The sequence below is a fragment of the Protopterus annectens genome, chromosome 9.part0 (assembly GCF_019279795.1).
Source record: "Protopterus annectens isolate FY-2018-M chromosome 9.part0, PAN1.0, whole genome shotgun sequence".
Taxonomy (NCBI): Eukaryota; Metazoa; Chordata; order Ceratodontiformes; family Protopteridae; genus Protopterus; species Protopterus annectens.
In genome coordinates, this window is record NC_056743.1 from 1,150,738,901 (window position 1) to 1,150,752,674 (window position 13,774).

General features: G+C 39.9%; 1 protein-coding gene across 2 annotated transcripts in view; it reads right to left on the reverse strand.

The window, feature by feature from the left end:
* The window catches only part of ALDOB (aldolase, fructose-bisphosphate B), a 159,712-nt gene that overhangs the window by 41,601 nt on the left and 104,337 nt on the right, over positions 1-13,774 (reverse strand). For both annotated transcript variants that reach the window (XM_044084019.1, XM_044084020.1), the window contains one exon: positions 5,884-6,058. In XM_044084019.1, coding sequence (XP_043939954.1) covers positions 5,884-6,058 — 175 coding nt within the window. The remainder of the gene's footprint in view (positions 1-5,883; positions 6,059-13,774) is intronic.

Genomic DNA, 13,774 nt, shown 5'->3' on the forward strand with positions numbered 1-13,774 from the left:
ACTTGCTTCCTTCCTGATAGAATGGCTAGTTGGTTGTTCAAGCAGTGGCTGGGCTGGCTGGCTCCCTTGCTGGCTTCTTTTCTGGCTGGCACGCAGGCTCCCTTGCTGGCTTCTTTCCTGGCTGGGCTGGCTGGCAGGCAGGCTCCCTTGCTGGCTTCTTTCCTGGCTGGGTTGGCTGGCAGGCAGGCTCCCTTGCTGGCTTCTTTCCAGGCTGGCTGGGCTGGTTGGCAGGCAGACTCCCTTGCTGGCTTCTTCCCTTGCTGGCTTCTTTCCTGGCTGGCTTCTTTCCTGGCTGGCTTCTTTCCTGGCTGGAGATAGAATCAGATCTGAATTGCAGCTGCTATAGAGCTTAGTGCTCTACAGCTGCGACCTTTATGGGGCTCTTCTGAGCAAGTTCCCGCCCCCTCCAACCCCTGCAGCCAATTACTGTGCTGCATTACCACCCGGACCTAGCAGGGAATCCCTCTAACTGCAGGTCCGGTTGGTGACGTAGCCGCATTGCTGTGGAAAAAACGGAAGTATTTTCGGCTTTTCCACGGCAATTAAATTATTCGCGTTTCGGAAAACCGGGACTTTTAAAGTCCCACGCTTGGTGACTGCGGGAAGCGGGATGAGAGGCCTCAACCCATGAGTGTCCCGCTGACAACGGGACGGGTGGCAACCGTATCTTTACTGGACAAAATTTGGAACTCCCTTTCTCTCACAGAAACACCAACAAAATCACAAATACGAAAAGAACTGAAAGATACACGGCTCTGTGCATGCACAACTCCCGAATGATAAACTTCCTGCCCCTTACATTCTCCTTTTCTTTCCAAACAATAACCTTAGTGATTGGTCCAAAATCTACTCCTTGTCCTCTATTTCTCCCTCTTCTTCCTTCTTCCGATCCTAAAACAGTATGTCTTAATAATAGTAATCCTCCATATTCCTCCTTTTGTCTCCTTCTACCAATTTATTTTCCAAACAAGTTTCAGAACTCTTTAGATGCTGCTATTAATTAATGATACTCAGTTTAAATGTTGTACATTTGTTGATTACTTGTATAACTCTGTTGATTACTTGTACACCTCTGTTTGCTGTGTTTCTTATGTAATGCTTTTTTCCCGGAACTTTTCTCCCCAGACACAATATCATAGCTCAAAACATGATCCTACTATTAATTAATGATATTCTGTTTAAATTTTGTATATTTGTTGATTACATAAGGAACATAGTAAACAGAGGTATACAAGTAACAAATTAATTTTTCTGGAGCTTTTTTCCACAGGCCTCTGCTAAAACGGTTAGCTTTCTGCAAGGTCAGATTACCCAGTAAACAAATTCCATAAATAAATATATGACATCTGCAAATGTACGCTGTGTGGAATGCACTGTAACAGCCCACATTGTCCAATGTGTGTGTGTGTGTGGGGGGGGGGGGGCAACTCCTACCTGTGAGTTGTAAAAGAATTGAAGGGGATAATATTTAATAAGGCAGTAACTTTGCCAAAGCTCCAGATGGCAATGTGAGGCTTTCCTCCAAATGTGTTGAATCACAACTCGTCAAAAAACTTTTTGAGATTTTTTTTTAAAGGGAAAACTTCTTGCCCTGAACCAGAGAGTACTGCAGTATAACTAAGTTGCAGGTTACACAATGCAACCATCCCTCCTGCAGTTTTGGTTGACAAGTTTTGAATTAGACAAAAAATCAGTGTTCCAAATTTTCCTTTTCTTGAGGCCATGTCTGTCTATAGGGTGATGAAGGGATGTGACTGAGACATTCTGGTATGAGAACAAGACAGACAAACACAGCTTTTTAAACCAAGTGTCACCAGTAGTATGGGGAATATGCAGATGGCAGCTAAAGGACAGCAGAAAGCACTCCTTTGTGGGGGGGGGGGGTATTCAGGACAGAATGCTGGAAAAGGCAGCAAGGAACTTCAAGAGAGATTCAAACAAACAAGTAAATGCAAAGGTTCACAAGAAGAGATTGTAGAACAAATGGGAAGTGCGGGGTGCAAAGTCAGTAATTACAACTTATGTTCCCTGCTAAGCAGACTAAACATCTCCTTCCATATGCCAAGGAGATGCTGTGAAAAGGCTTTTTCTTTTAGCATCTTTGTATATCTTCTTGTCAGGCCATAACTAATGTTGTGATTGAGGCCACTGATGGGAAAGATGGACAGAAGGAGATGTGGATATAACTGATACAGACTAGAGCAGAAAAAAAGCAAATGACTTGGATTGCCTAACACTATAGCAAAAAGACATGACTTCAAGCTGTGGATAAGTCTGCCCAAATTTTAGGATCATCAAACTCCAACCAGGTCCAAATTCTAATTTAACAAAATGGATCTTGTGAGACTTCATTTTCCATTGGCTTCCTTTCTGCAAAAAAAGACATTTAAAGAAGGAAAGTGATGTTTGAGATTTGCTCTTCCTACGGAGTTCGATCTTTTTTGGAATGTCAGTATTTGCATTTCAAGTGTCAACATTTCAATAGGGAGCCAGCAGCCAGTAACTCTGCTTCACATAGATGAGCAGCCAGTTCCAGGGAAGGGAAAGATTCTGGAATATATACCTGTCTCTCCAGCAGGTCCTATTCATATCAAAGGCAAGGTATAAGTCTTTAGAATGGAAAATTATGGTGCCATTTGTCTTGCAAATATGCAGGAGGTCCATCAGGGTGGGGTCCAAAGATGCTTTATATGCCAGGCTTAGATCTCCCCTCAACAGTCTGTAGGAGACAAACTGCAGGGATTGGACTTTGAGGTGGTCTACAGAGGGCATGTTTTTTATGCCACGTATTCTTTTAATGAGGAATTTCTGTGGTTGTTCCAACTGTTGTATGTGGCTGGTTAGAACATACCAAAGAGGGCACTGTACTCAATGAGTGGTCTGATGAATGATGAATACAATGGAACAATGACCTCCCTGGACCTAAATGCCATACCTTTGTTTATAAGTAGCACAATGTAGAATGATTTCCTCAATACTGTAGTGACATGGTGGTGAAAGGCTAGATTGTTATCTATGTGCGCCACTAAGTCCATGACTACTGGGTCATCTCTTAGGGGTATGTTGTCAATACGGTGGTTACTAGGAGTGCCCATCTTCATGAAGGATACTATTATGGATTTCCTGCCATTAAATTTTAAGTCATGGTTCTGATACCACCTATTAGTCTTACATTAGATCTTCAGTTATTTGTTATACATCTTTAGTAACAGAAATAATAGCCTCAAAAGAGGCAAGGTATTGCTTACAGGAGTTATATCAGATTAGTAAGGGATTCATTAGGACTACATGATGTCTACCAGATAGAGAGATTATATGACATGGCACACAAAAAGTCAGAGGAACTGATGTGGGTCTGATGCATTTGACAGGAGATTTACGGAACTTACAAGGAGCTGTGGGAACTGGCAGTAGTGGAATATTGCTAGCAAGTTTATTTTATATGTACATTTATTTATTACATTTGCAGATCAAAAATGCTTAGCTTGGAAAGAGTCAATTCCACAGCATAGAGGGATGAAACTCTGACTATAGTGTAGGCGACCCAGTTCAAATAGTGGCTTGGATGCCCATAGGAGCTGGCAGATGAGGATGGAAGACAACTGTTTTTGTTGTTGTCGCACTCATCTTGAGGGGAGAGGATGGCAGCTCTTATTCACCATATCGGTGTCACCTAACTGGACATTAGATGTTACGCCCAGTAGAGTTCAAGTCTAGTGAGCAGAAGCTGTCAAGTGCAATCACAGTGTTATGCCAAGGGGATTTCAAGGTGTGGAGACACACTTCTCCTTGGAAGGCAAACAGTGTAGATTTAAAAAGCTGTGTGGGAGACTAATCCACCAGTGACAGGGTACTGCATCCTACAAGACCAGCAAGCTGGCCCACTTCCTACTACCTAACTCTTGCTATTGAATGGATGGGCCAGTTAGGATCCCCAGGCTAGAACAAATTGGTAATAGCATTCTCACCTAGCCGGAGGATTCCTTTCTCCCATCTCTGCAGAGTGAATTAGCGGACCTGGTGAAGGCAGTGGAACCAAACGGCAGGTCCTAGGGAAGGGGGGGTTACAGAAAGAAAAAAAAGGAATGTTGAGTATAGAAGATCCCATTTTTACAAGACTCTTGAGAAGGTAAGTTCCAGTAATTTATAGACACACTTGAATACAGCAGAGGAAGAGAGCAGAGGAAGAGAGCAATACAACTAACAGTCAATATGTGATTAAACAGATATGCAAAGAAAATAAGACATCAGCAGAACAACAGACTTTTTGATTAATACAGGCTCACTGATAACAATACTATTTGAAAACAACAAGTATAGAAAAATGAGGGCAGAATGCAAAAAATGGGACAGCTGCCTAATACAGACATGAACTACTAATCTACCTATGAAGAAAGTCTACAGCAATATGGTCCATAATTAAACAATATTAGTATATTAGCATATATATATATATATATATATATATATATATATATATATATATATATATATATATATATATATACACATATACACACACACACATACACACACACACATATATATATATATATTATTATATATATATATATATATACACACATACACACACACACACACAACATACACATATATATATATATATATATATATATATATATATATATATATACACATACATACACACACACACACACACACACACGCATGTATATATATATATATATATATATATATATATATATATATATATATATATATATATATATACACACATATACAAATACACACACACAAACACATTCTGAAAAGTGTTTGTATATAACTATTCAGTCTGTTATAAACAGCAGTTTCTTCCCTTTTCTATCTTTGCTGGGTGTAAATGTTATGAAAACTGTATGTGACAGTTGTGCTGCAATCACATTGTCAGTGAATCTGCATGTAACTTACACTTGAATTGTAAATACCAGTTGTCATTTACTATAATGTTTTGCCTCTGTGGCTAAGGTTGTTGCTGAAAATGGTCTGCTGACCAGTCCACTTTCCTGATTAGCAAATTGAATAAAACATATACTGCTTATAGAAATGACAATCTAGGTGCTAATTCTTTAAACCCATTTAATATTTATTCATCTACAAACCTTTCCCTAAACTTGTAGCTAGACTATCACATTCTCATAGCCGGCCTTAGGCATAAGCCAACTAGGCAGCCGCCTAGGGCGCTGCTCTAGCAGGGGCACTTTTCCAGTATTTAGTTGGTGTAGGTAGACCAGGATGGGGCACCAGGTGGTTTGGCGGGGGGGGCGCCATAGAGCCCTTTTGCCTAGGGCACCAGTTGACCTAAGGCCGCTCCTGCTCCACAGTTACAGGAAAATGGCCTAGAGTGATTCTCATTTATTGCACATTTACATGTATTGGTACCTGATACACATGTAGAATGAAGGAATTTTTGCTTCTCAGCTTACTGACATAGTTTAAGATGAGACGCCAGCTATAAAAAGTTTCAGTGGGACAGTTACGAGATCCAACAGGAATGGCAGGAGACTTATAAGACTGATAGGGGTGAGAGGGGACTGTTTGATATAAAAAGCCAACAGCAAAAAGGAGACACACATATCTGTATAAGAATAAGATAATCCATACCTGAAGAAAGAAAATCATCCCTACTTAGTTTACATTCAGTGCAATTCCAATCACTCCTATTTAGTTTGCATTCAGTGCAATCCCAGTCAATCCTACATAGTTTACATTCAGTGCAATCCTAATTGCTCCTATTTAGTTTACATTCAGTGCAATTCCAATCACTCCTACTTAGTTTACATTTAGTGCAATCCCAATCGCTCTTATTTAGTTTACATTTAGTGCAATTCCCAGCTGTAGTAACCAACAGGACCCTGTTACCTGGTACAGCAGCAGGAACAGTGCGGCGAAGAGCAGTGACTGTTGCAAAACCAATTTCCTCAGGGGTGTATTTCTTTGTACAGGAATGACCAGGAGTTACCATATTGGGTTTCAAAAGTGTGCCTTCCAAGTAGACATGATGATCGTTAAGAGCCTTATAGACAGCAGAGAGTACCTGTGGAAAAAGCAGATCAACAGATGAGGTCAAAGTTGTATAAATGTAAATTTATGTCACAAGTAATAATTCAATGAAGGTGTTAAAAAAGATCAAGTCAAAGTCAGATGCTTCTCTATACTGTTGCTTTATTAATTCTTTTTAAACGAACCAATATCAGCCTCCATCACAAATAGTCATTCTGGTAAGTGACATTGCTCCTAGTGTCAAGACATGCTTATGTTGTGTGAATGGATATTGCTCGTCTAATTAAAGATTAACACACTGGAGCCATTTCAGTCAAGTCTAATACATTGATAGTGCAGTCACATGGGAAACAAAGTTTCCATAAACACACACAAAACCCTAAGTAATAGCAATATGTGGAGTAATTTATAAACACATTCAATGGAAGACCATTCATATTCATTTTGACTAAACTGTACTCATTGTCACACAATGAGCAATTGGCAGTCAACACACCAGGATTAACAGATCTAGCACTAAGGAAAACCTTGAAGTGCGTAATACCATTAAGAGTCAGCAATTCCATACAGTAACTTACAGAAAACATTGCAGGTAAACAAAAGAGCAGTATATGCTGTCAAATATGACCTCCACCACCTATATTAGCTATGGTATAAATGTGGATAGATATCTACTCCTGATGTTGCCTTTTGCTTCAAACCTGCAGCAATTCACTTCTCACAGACTGTTATGCATTTTTTTCAAACTAAGTACTCATTTTGTTACTCTGTAGCAACAGCTTAGTAAACACTATTTAATGTGTACTTTCTCATCCGCAGACACGTGTCCTGGCAACTGCAAAAATTGCAGGCACAAACCTGTGTCCTCCAGTCTTCTCAGCTGAATCACAATATTGTTGTATGCACTGGTGTAGTCAGAACATGGATTGTGGGCATTAACATAACTACGGCACCTGCAAATCAAGATTAAGACTTGTGGAAATTCTTTTCTGCTTTCCTTACTCCTTAATTTCCCCTAAAGTCTCATCATACAAGTTACCCCCTCCCCAAACATATTATGCTTCTATCCACGTTGAACATGCCGAGCCATACAAGTGTTGAAGATACTTCAGTTTCCAAGTCAGCAATGGCAAACATTTCCAAGATGATCTCTGTCCTTAACACACTGATGTTGTCTACTGTTAGCATGACAGGCAAATTCACTCAGGGCACTTTGGCCATAATTTGAAACAACACTGGAGAAAGGATGAAATCAGACAGCTGGCTCTGATGTGAAATTATAGACCGGCAGATATGTCTCTCTCTGTCTCTCTCTCTCTGTCTGTCTCTCTCTCTGTCTCTCTGTCTCTCCCCCCCCCCCTCCGATAAAGACATCTGTCCTTGAGAGACTGTATAATCCTCTGAAAGGACCCTGATTTGTGATTGTAGTCAGGATCCCATTTTCCTTTCTACTGGTGTGACAGCACAATCGTTTAATGTACAACAAATCTCTGTGATGATAGCCACCTGGAAAAGGGACATTCTTCTCAAGAGTCATTACTCAGGCTATATGCAAGCTTGTCTTGGAGATTACATACTTCACTGTTCCTGTGCCACATGCCATAGAGAAAATACTGGCAATGTTGCTTATACTGGCTACCTTTACGGTGCAAGGTTTGTTTTAGCCAGTCTTCAGTTTCTTGCAAATTAAGTCATTAAATGACTGCAGTATCTCAAGCAGGAGATTGAAAATGTTCAGGTTCTTTCTCACTGATGACTGCTGCTGGCACTGAGGTGAGTTTCATGAAACACCTCTTATTCATTTATAAATACAGACATTATCAGTAAGGATTCTGTAACATAATACGGTTTTTAAGGTCCAGCAGATGTATTCAGGTTTCCAGTGTCTACTGCAAGTTCACTTACTTACTAGAGTCTCCCAATCACAATAATACTATATACAACAGTGGGATTTCCAAAATGGCTACACACTGATCAACAGCTTAATTTCTGCTCTCCCAGTTTGAAAAAAGAAACTGAGAAATCAGAGCTAGTAATTTTGCCATTTTGAATAAAATCAAGTTAATGGCTAGTAAGTATACTGCTTGAATGCCAGCAAAGAAGAAATTTAGAAAACCTGAAAGAAATCAACTATAAAAAGTGAGGAGAAAACACAGTTTGGGAAAAATCTTGTAGGTTTTCAGCAAAAATCAGTTCAAGTTCAATTATGGTACAAGAGATGGCTTCCTGTAATTTACAGGAAAAATAAATCAAATATACTCAGAGCTTATTAAACAAATGGAATATTGAAAGAGTATTTCAACTCAAATAACAAAAGGCTGGGAAAAAAAAAACAGAAGAAGCTTTTACTAGTTATTCAGAAGAACTAATAAAACTGCAAAAATCAGAGGTTGAAATGAAGAAAAGGCTGGCTACTCTCAAGAAGAACTGTTTCAAAAAATGGTAGAGTTGGAAGACAGTGCATTCAGAGAAAACCGGAGATTTATGCTGTACCAGAGAAAGTGGAAGAAACAGACTGTATTCATTTTCTGAAAGCAGAGTAAGCAACTGGACTGGTATTCTACAGCAGGATTTATGAACTGAGAGGGCAAATTGTGTGTATGCTCCAAACATGGCCACGAAAAAGCAGCCAAGACCTTGATCCTGACAAAACTGTATCCGAAAGGAAGAGAATTAAAAGTTTGAGACAGCAGAGTACTTATAGAAAATGAGTATTCATTGTATACCAAGTATAAGAGAAGCAAATTCATTCCAGCAATCAGGAAATGTTGAGAGGCAGGTGGAAGATTCTAGCTGTTGTATCCAGCTGTCTTCAGAATACTTTTTACTGGATGATCAAAGACATTTTTTGATGCACAACAGGCTATGGAGGAAATACAAAAGTTTATCCAACAAAAAGTGAGCCATCAAACAGAACACGGCTCCGCTTCTGATTCATCTGTCAATAAAGCTCATAGAGAGAGAGAGAGACTTTGCCAGTGAAACTGTTTACAGTGTTCCACAGGAAAATGTTTGCGACAAAAAAAATGCACAGGGATTGACTAGAAGAATGGGAGTACCTTGAACTTGAACCAAAGTCTGGTGTTGCGAGATGGAGATGAACTGGAAGAAGACCAGCAACACCGAAATTAGTGAATAAATGTGAGGTTATAAAGCATCAATCACATTTGTGAAATAGGGCTTTGCAAGAAAAAATAGCTGAGAAAGATTGGAATTGTGTTAGCTTGTGGATGGAAGGTGGACAATGGAAAAAAGTAACTGTAAGTAAAACAATTTTTGTTCTTAATAGTATTTGTACAGCATTTCAAGATATAAACTGTATGTTAAATAGTAAAGCAGTTTTGTGTAGCATATAGTCAGGGGTATTTTAAATGTAAGGGTGAGGGGAAGTCTTTTAAGTGATTGTTGTATGTGATAAAGATATTAAAGTAAACAGGTACCTTATTTTACTTTTAAGAAATACATGCTTTACAATGTAAAGAGAAGAAAGGCTTGACAAAAGCAAGTTTAAGTTAATATACTATAATCTTGGGCTGCTGAGGTGCAGATGGGGTGCAAAATATACTGATTATATTATATGTAGAGTTGAGATATTTTCTCTTATTTTCACATATGTAAATGTCTGGATTGATGTCCTTGACAATCTAAAAACAAGTGTTTTCTGTAAGCAAACAGGCTTGAAAAATAAGACAAAATTATAAATATCATGAGATGTGCTAAATTTTTGTATATTCATTTTTAGCTTGTTTTTTTTTTTTATTTACCAAATATTCAGTGGGAGTCAAGAAGTCTGTAGCTGAAGGCATTTGTACATTCTTTTTTTCTGTTCTGAGTGAAACTGACAAATAGTCCTCCATGCATCTGCAGAGTTGTTAGCTGTATTATGTATCTCATTCCTGACTGTTTCCATGGAGATGAGCTGTCTGCAGGTACAAGGAATTAATCTTGAGAGTTCTGAGCATTGTTCACTGAGGGAAATGCAGCGTATAGGTACAAGGACAAGAAGTTCAGTAAAAAAAAATAAAGTTTTAAATTATTGGAACTAAATAAGAGCAGCTTCCCTTGCAGCCTTAATACTTCAATGCATTTAATAGAACAGTGTATGATTTAGTTTTATTTAAAGACAGCCAATACACTTTTCCTTAAGGGCAAAAGTTAATGTTTTCTGAAAGCATACAAACTAATTTTTACATCTGTTAAGGCAAGAGGGATAAGAAAAGAACAAACAGCAATCAGTGTAAGTGGGAGCACAGACTGTAACATACACTTTAGCATGTACAACCTTAATTTTAGGTTAGGTAATGCCTGTGGATGCGGCTGCCATTTGGAGTAATTGTTCCTATCTGAAGGGTCAAAATTTAATTTTTTGAAGATGTACATAGTTTTTCTAAGTTAATAATTTATGGGGATGTTCTGAAAATGTACCTAGTTTTCGAATGAGGGTTTTCAATAAAAAAGATGTAACACAGGTTCAAATGGAAATGACAAGAAAAAAAAAAAAGAGTTATGTACTTACCGTAACTTGGAATCTGTGCTATCCAGTGTCATTATTCATCACGGATGGGTTTTGGATCTGACCTTGGATCCGAGCCAGCAACTAATGGACAGATCCAGAGCTCATGCTCCTCCTCTTCCCATAATCCCCTGCTGGCATTTAACGCTCAGATCGAGTTTGTTGAACACATAGGAGCGCAGAAAATTCTGTGTAGGAAAAACAAACTATCCCAAATTGGAACCATCCCAGCTCTACCAGATCTCTAGAAGGCAAGGGGAAGGAGGGACAGAACGTGATGAATAATGACACTGGATAGCACAGATTCCAAGTTATGGTAAGTACATAACTCTTTATCTGAAGCTATCCATATCATTATTCATCACGGATGGGTCAGAATACTATGAGCCATGGGTGGCCTCAAGGAAGGATATGCCAGCGCACAAAGGATCTAAAGGAAGCCCTGTTCCTAGACACCAAATCCAACTTAAAGTGTGAAACAAAGGTCTGGGAATTAGACCAAGCAGCAGCAAAACAAATCTCATCCAAGGAAAGTTTAGCTAAGAAGGCTGATGATGTAGCCATAGACTTAGTAGAATGGGCTTTATCTGGTCTGCATAACTGCATATGCTTGCTATCATAAACGAAGGAAATGCAACTAGCAATCCATCTGGAAATAGTCAGTTTAGTAACTGTCTGAGAAAAGGCCACAAAGAGCTGGTCTGACTTACGAAATTCCTCAGCCCTTTTCAGATAGAAACATAATTATCTATGAACATCTAAAAAAATCTAATCTAAAAAAAAAAAAAAACACTTTATGCATCGCCGCTTAGATAGGGTTAAACTATTCCTGATGCCATAAAGTCTGCTCTATGAATTATCCCTTAGAACTAGCCAGTTTTAGTTTTAGAAATCAAATCTGTTTCTTTGAGCTCAGCACTTGTTTAGAACTTGTAAGCACTAAATAAGCTACAAATTACTACAACACTCAACTTTCCTCACTTGCCCAGAGGAAAACAATTTTTAGTACTTAATAAATAAGCACTTATCCAGGCATGTCTAAGGGTCAGCTCCCGGTGTTTTCTCCTATCTACCTGATGATTCTGGGCATCTTGGGGCAATGCAGCAATTGCCTCATGTATACAGACAACCCTCTCCTCCTACCACCCAACACTACAACCTGTGAGAGATGCACTTATATAGCCAAACTGGAAGCAAAGCTGTCTTAACCCAAGACTAGACTAGGCAGTCAAGGAAGAAGGTAAACACTTGCACCACACCACACATCACATAGTCCCTCAAAACCTACACCACCCAAACACACACATAGAAACACAAAACACACACCTACATTCACGGAGGCTCTCAATAAAAATCTGCCCAAGCAACAGGGACCTCCAAAGCAGAAACACAAGCAACCTCCACCCCCCCAACACAACCCAAATGTCACATAGCCCACAAACTCAGTGTGCCACTCAACCACAGCCGATAAGGCATAACAATGTATCCAACACTCTAGTCATAGGTGACTCTATAGTCAGGCACACTGATGTTCCACTCACCAGGCTAAACAAGGAGAAAGTTACTGTTAGGTACCAGAATACGCCACATAACGCACGCACTCAGGTCTCTCCACAACAAGTACAAATATGACTCTGTCATTGTCCATGTTGGTGTGAATGACCTGAGACATACTTCCCTGGACTACATGAAAAGAGACATGGAGGAGCTGTCCGATCTTGTAGCCCAGGCAGGTATGACCATAGCCTTGAGTAGCATCCTGCCATCACCCAGAATTATACCACAGTACAAGGACAAAATGATTAACTTCAACAATTGGCTAAGCTTCTGGTGTCATTCTAAGGGGATCCAGTATCTGTCTGCCTGGGATGACACGATCGACAGACCACGATGCTTTGCCAGAGATGGTCTGCACCTGTCATCCTTGGGATTCCGGATACTGGCTAAGGCTCTTGACACCCCTATAGTGCCTTTTTTAGGCAAGGTTTAAATGACAAATTCACCACTGTAATAGGTACAAGCAAGCAAAATCTGAGGGTAATGCAACTCAATGCTAAAAGTCTAAACCTCAAAATGCACTCACTCTAGGCACTCCTTAAAATGGAGAACATCGACATTTGTGCAGTGACAGAGACCTGGTTCAAGGCTCCAGAGAGCACCCCTGCATTAACAGGCTATAATTCATACCACACCTTTCGGCCACCTAACCTGGACCAAAACACTAAAGGCAGAGTGGTGTCCATATCCATTAAGGATATCCACACCTCCAGGCTAGTTGCTCAGCATAAAGCATCCGAGATTATCCAAGTGCAACTAACTCTGGGCAAGACTGCAATCTAAATTGTAGCTTGCTACAGATCCCCCACCATGCCCCAGGATTCCCACTCCTCATTTCTTGATACACTGGAAAATATTAGCGTACAACCTAACACCCTAATAATGGGCAATTTCAACTACCCCACCATTAACAGAGAAGACTACTCATGTACCAATTTTCACTCAACGTTTTCTGGAATTCATGAATTCCAACATCTTGGATCAACTTATCCACACCCCCACCAGGGGCAGCAATATCCTACACCTGGTCATTACCAACATGGGCAATCGGTGTCCCACACCAGAGGTCAGTTCCTCGTTGGTCAGATCTGACCACAAGCTAATCACCCTGGACATCCACATCCCGCCCCCACCCCCCATTAGGGAAACCACCATAAAAAATTTCTCCAAAGCCAACTTCATGCTTCTTAAGACAGAAGTGGAAAACTTCATGACACACATGCAGACGGACAATAGAGGTACGACTGCCGAATCCTACACAAATGCACTTTATAAACACTTACACGAGTGCATGGATCGTGCAATCCCTAATAGAACCAAGATGCTATCCTCCAAAAAAGGAAGCCAATCTGATGGTCCCATGCCATAAACAAACTCTACAACAGAAGAAAGAAACTGTTGCAAAAAAGAGTAAAATCCCAGGTCAGCCTCAGTAAGAAGCTGAGATCCCTCATAAAATCCTCCAAAGCTAGTTACGAAAACAAAATCACCACTGATTCTAAAGACAACCACAAAGCGTTCTATAGCTATGTCAAGAATCTCAATGGCAACACTCAGATCTGCTCTGAGTTACAGCACAGTGGCACTAAATATACAGAACCAACTGATGTTGCCAGCATCCTGCCAGATAGGTTCAGTGCTAACTTTACCCCCCCCCTCTCACCCCCTGTTAGAGAAATG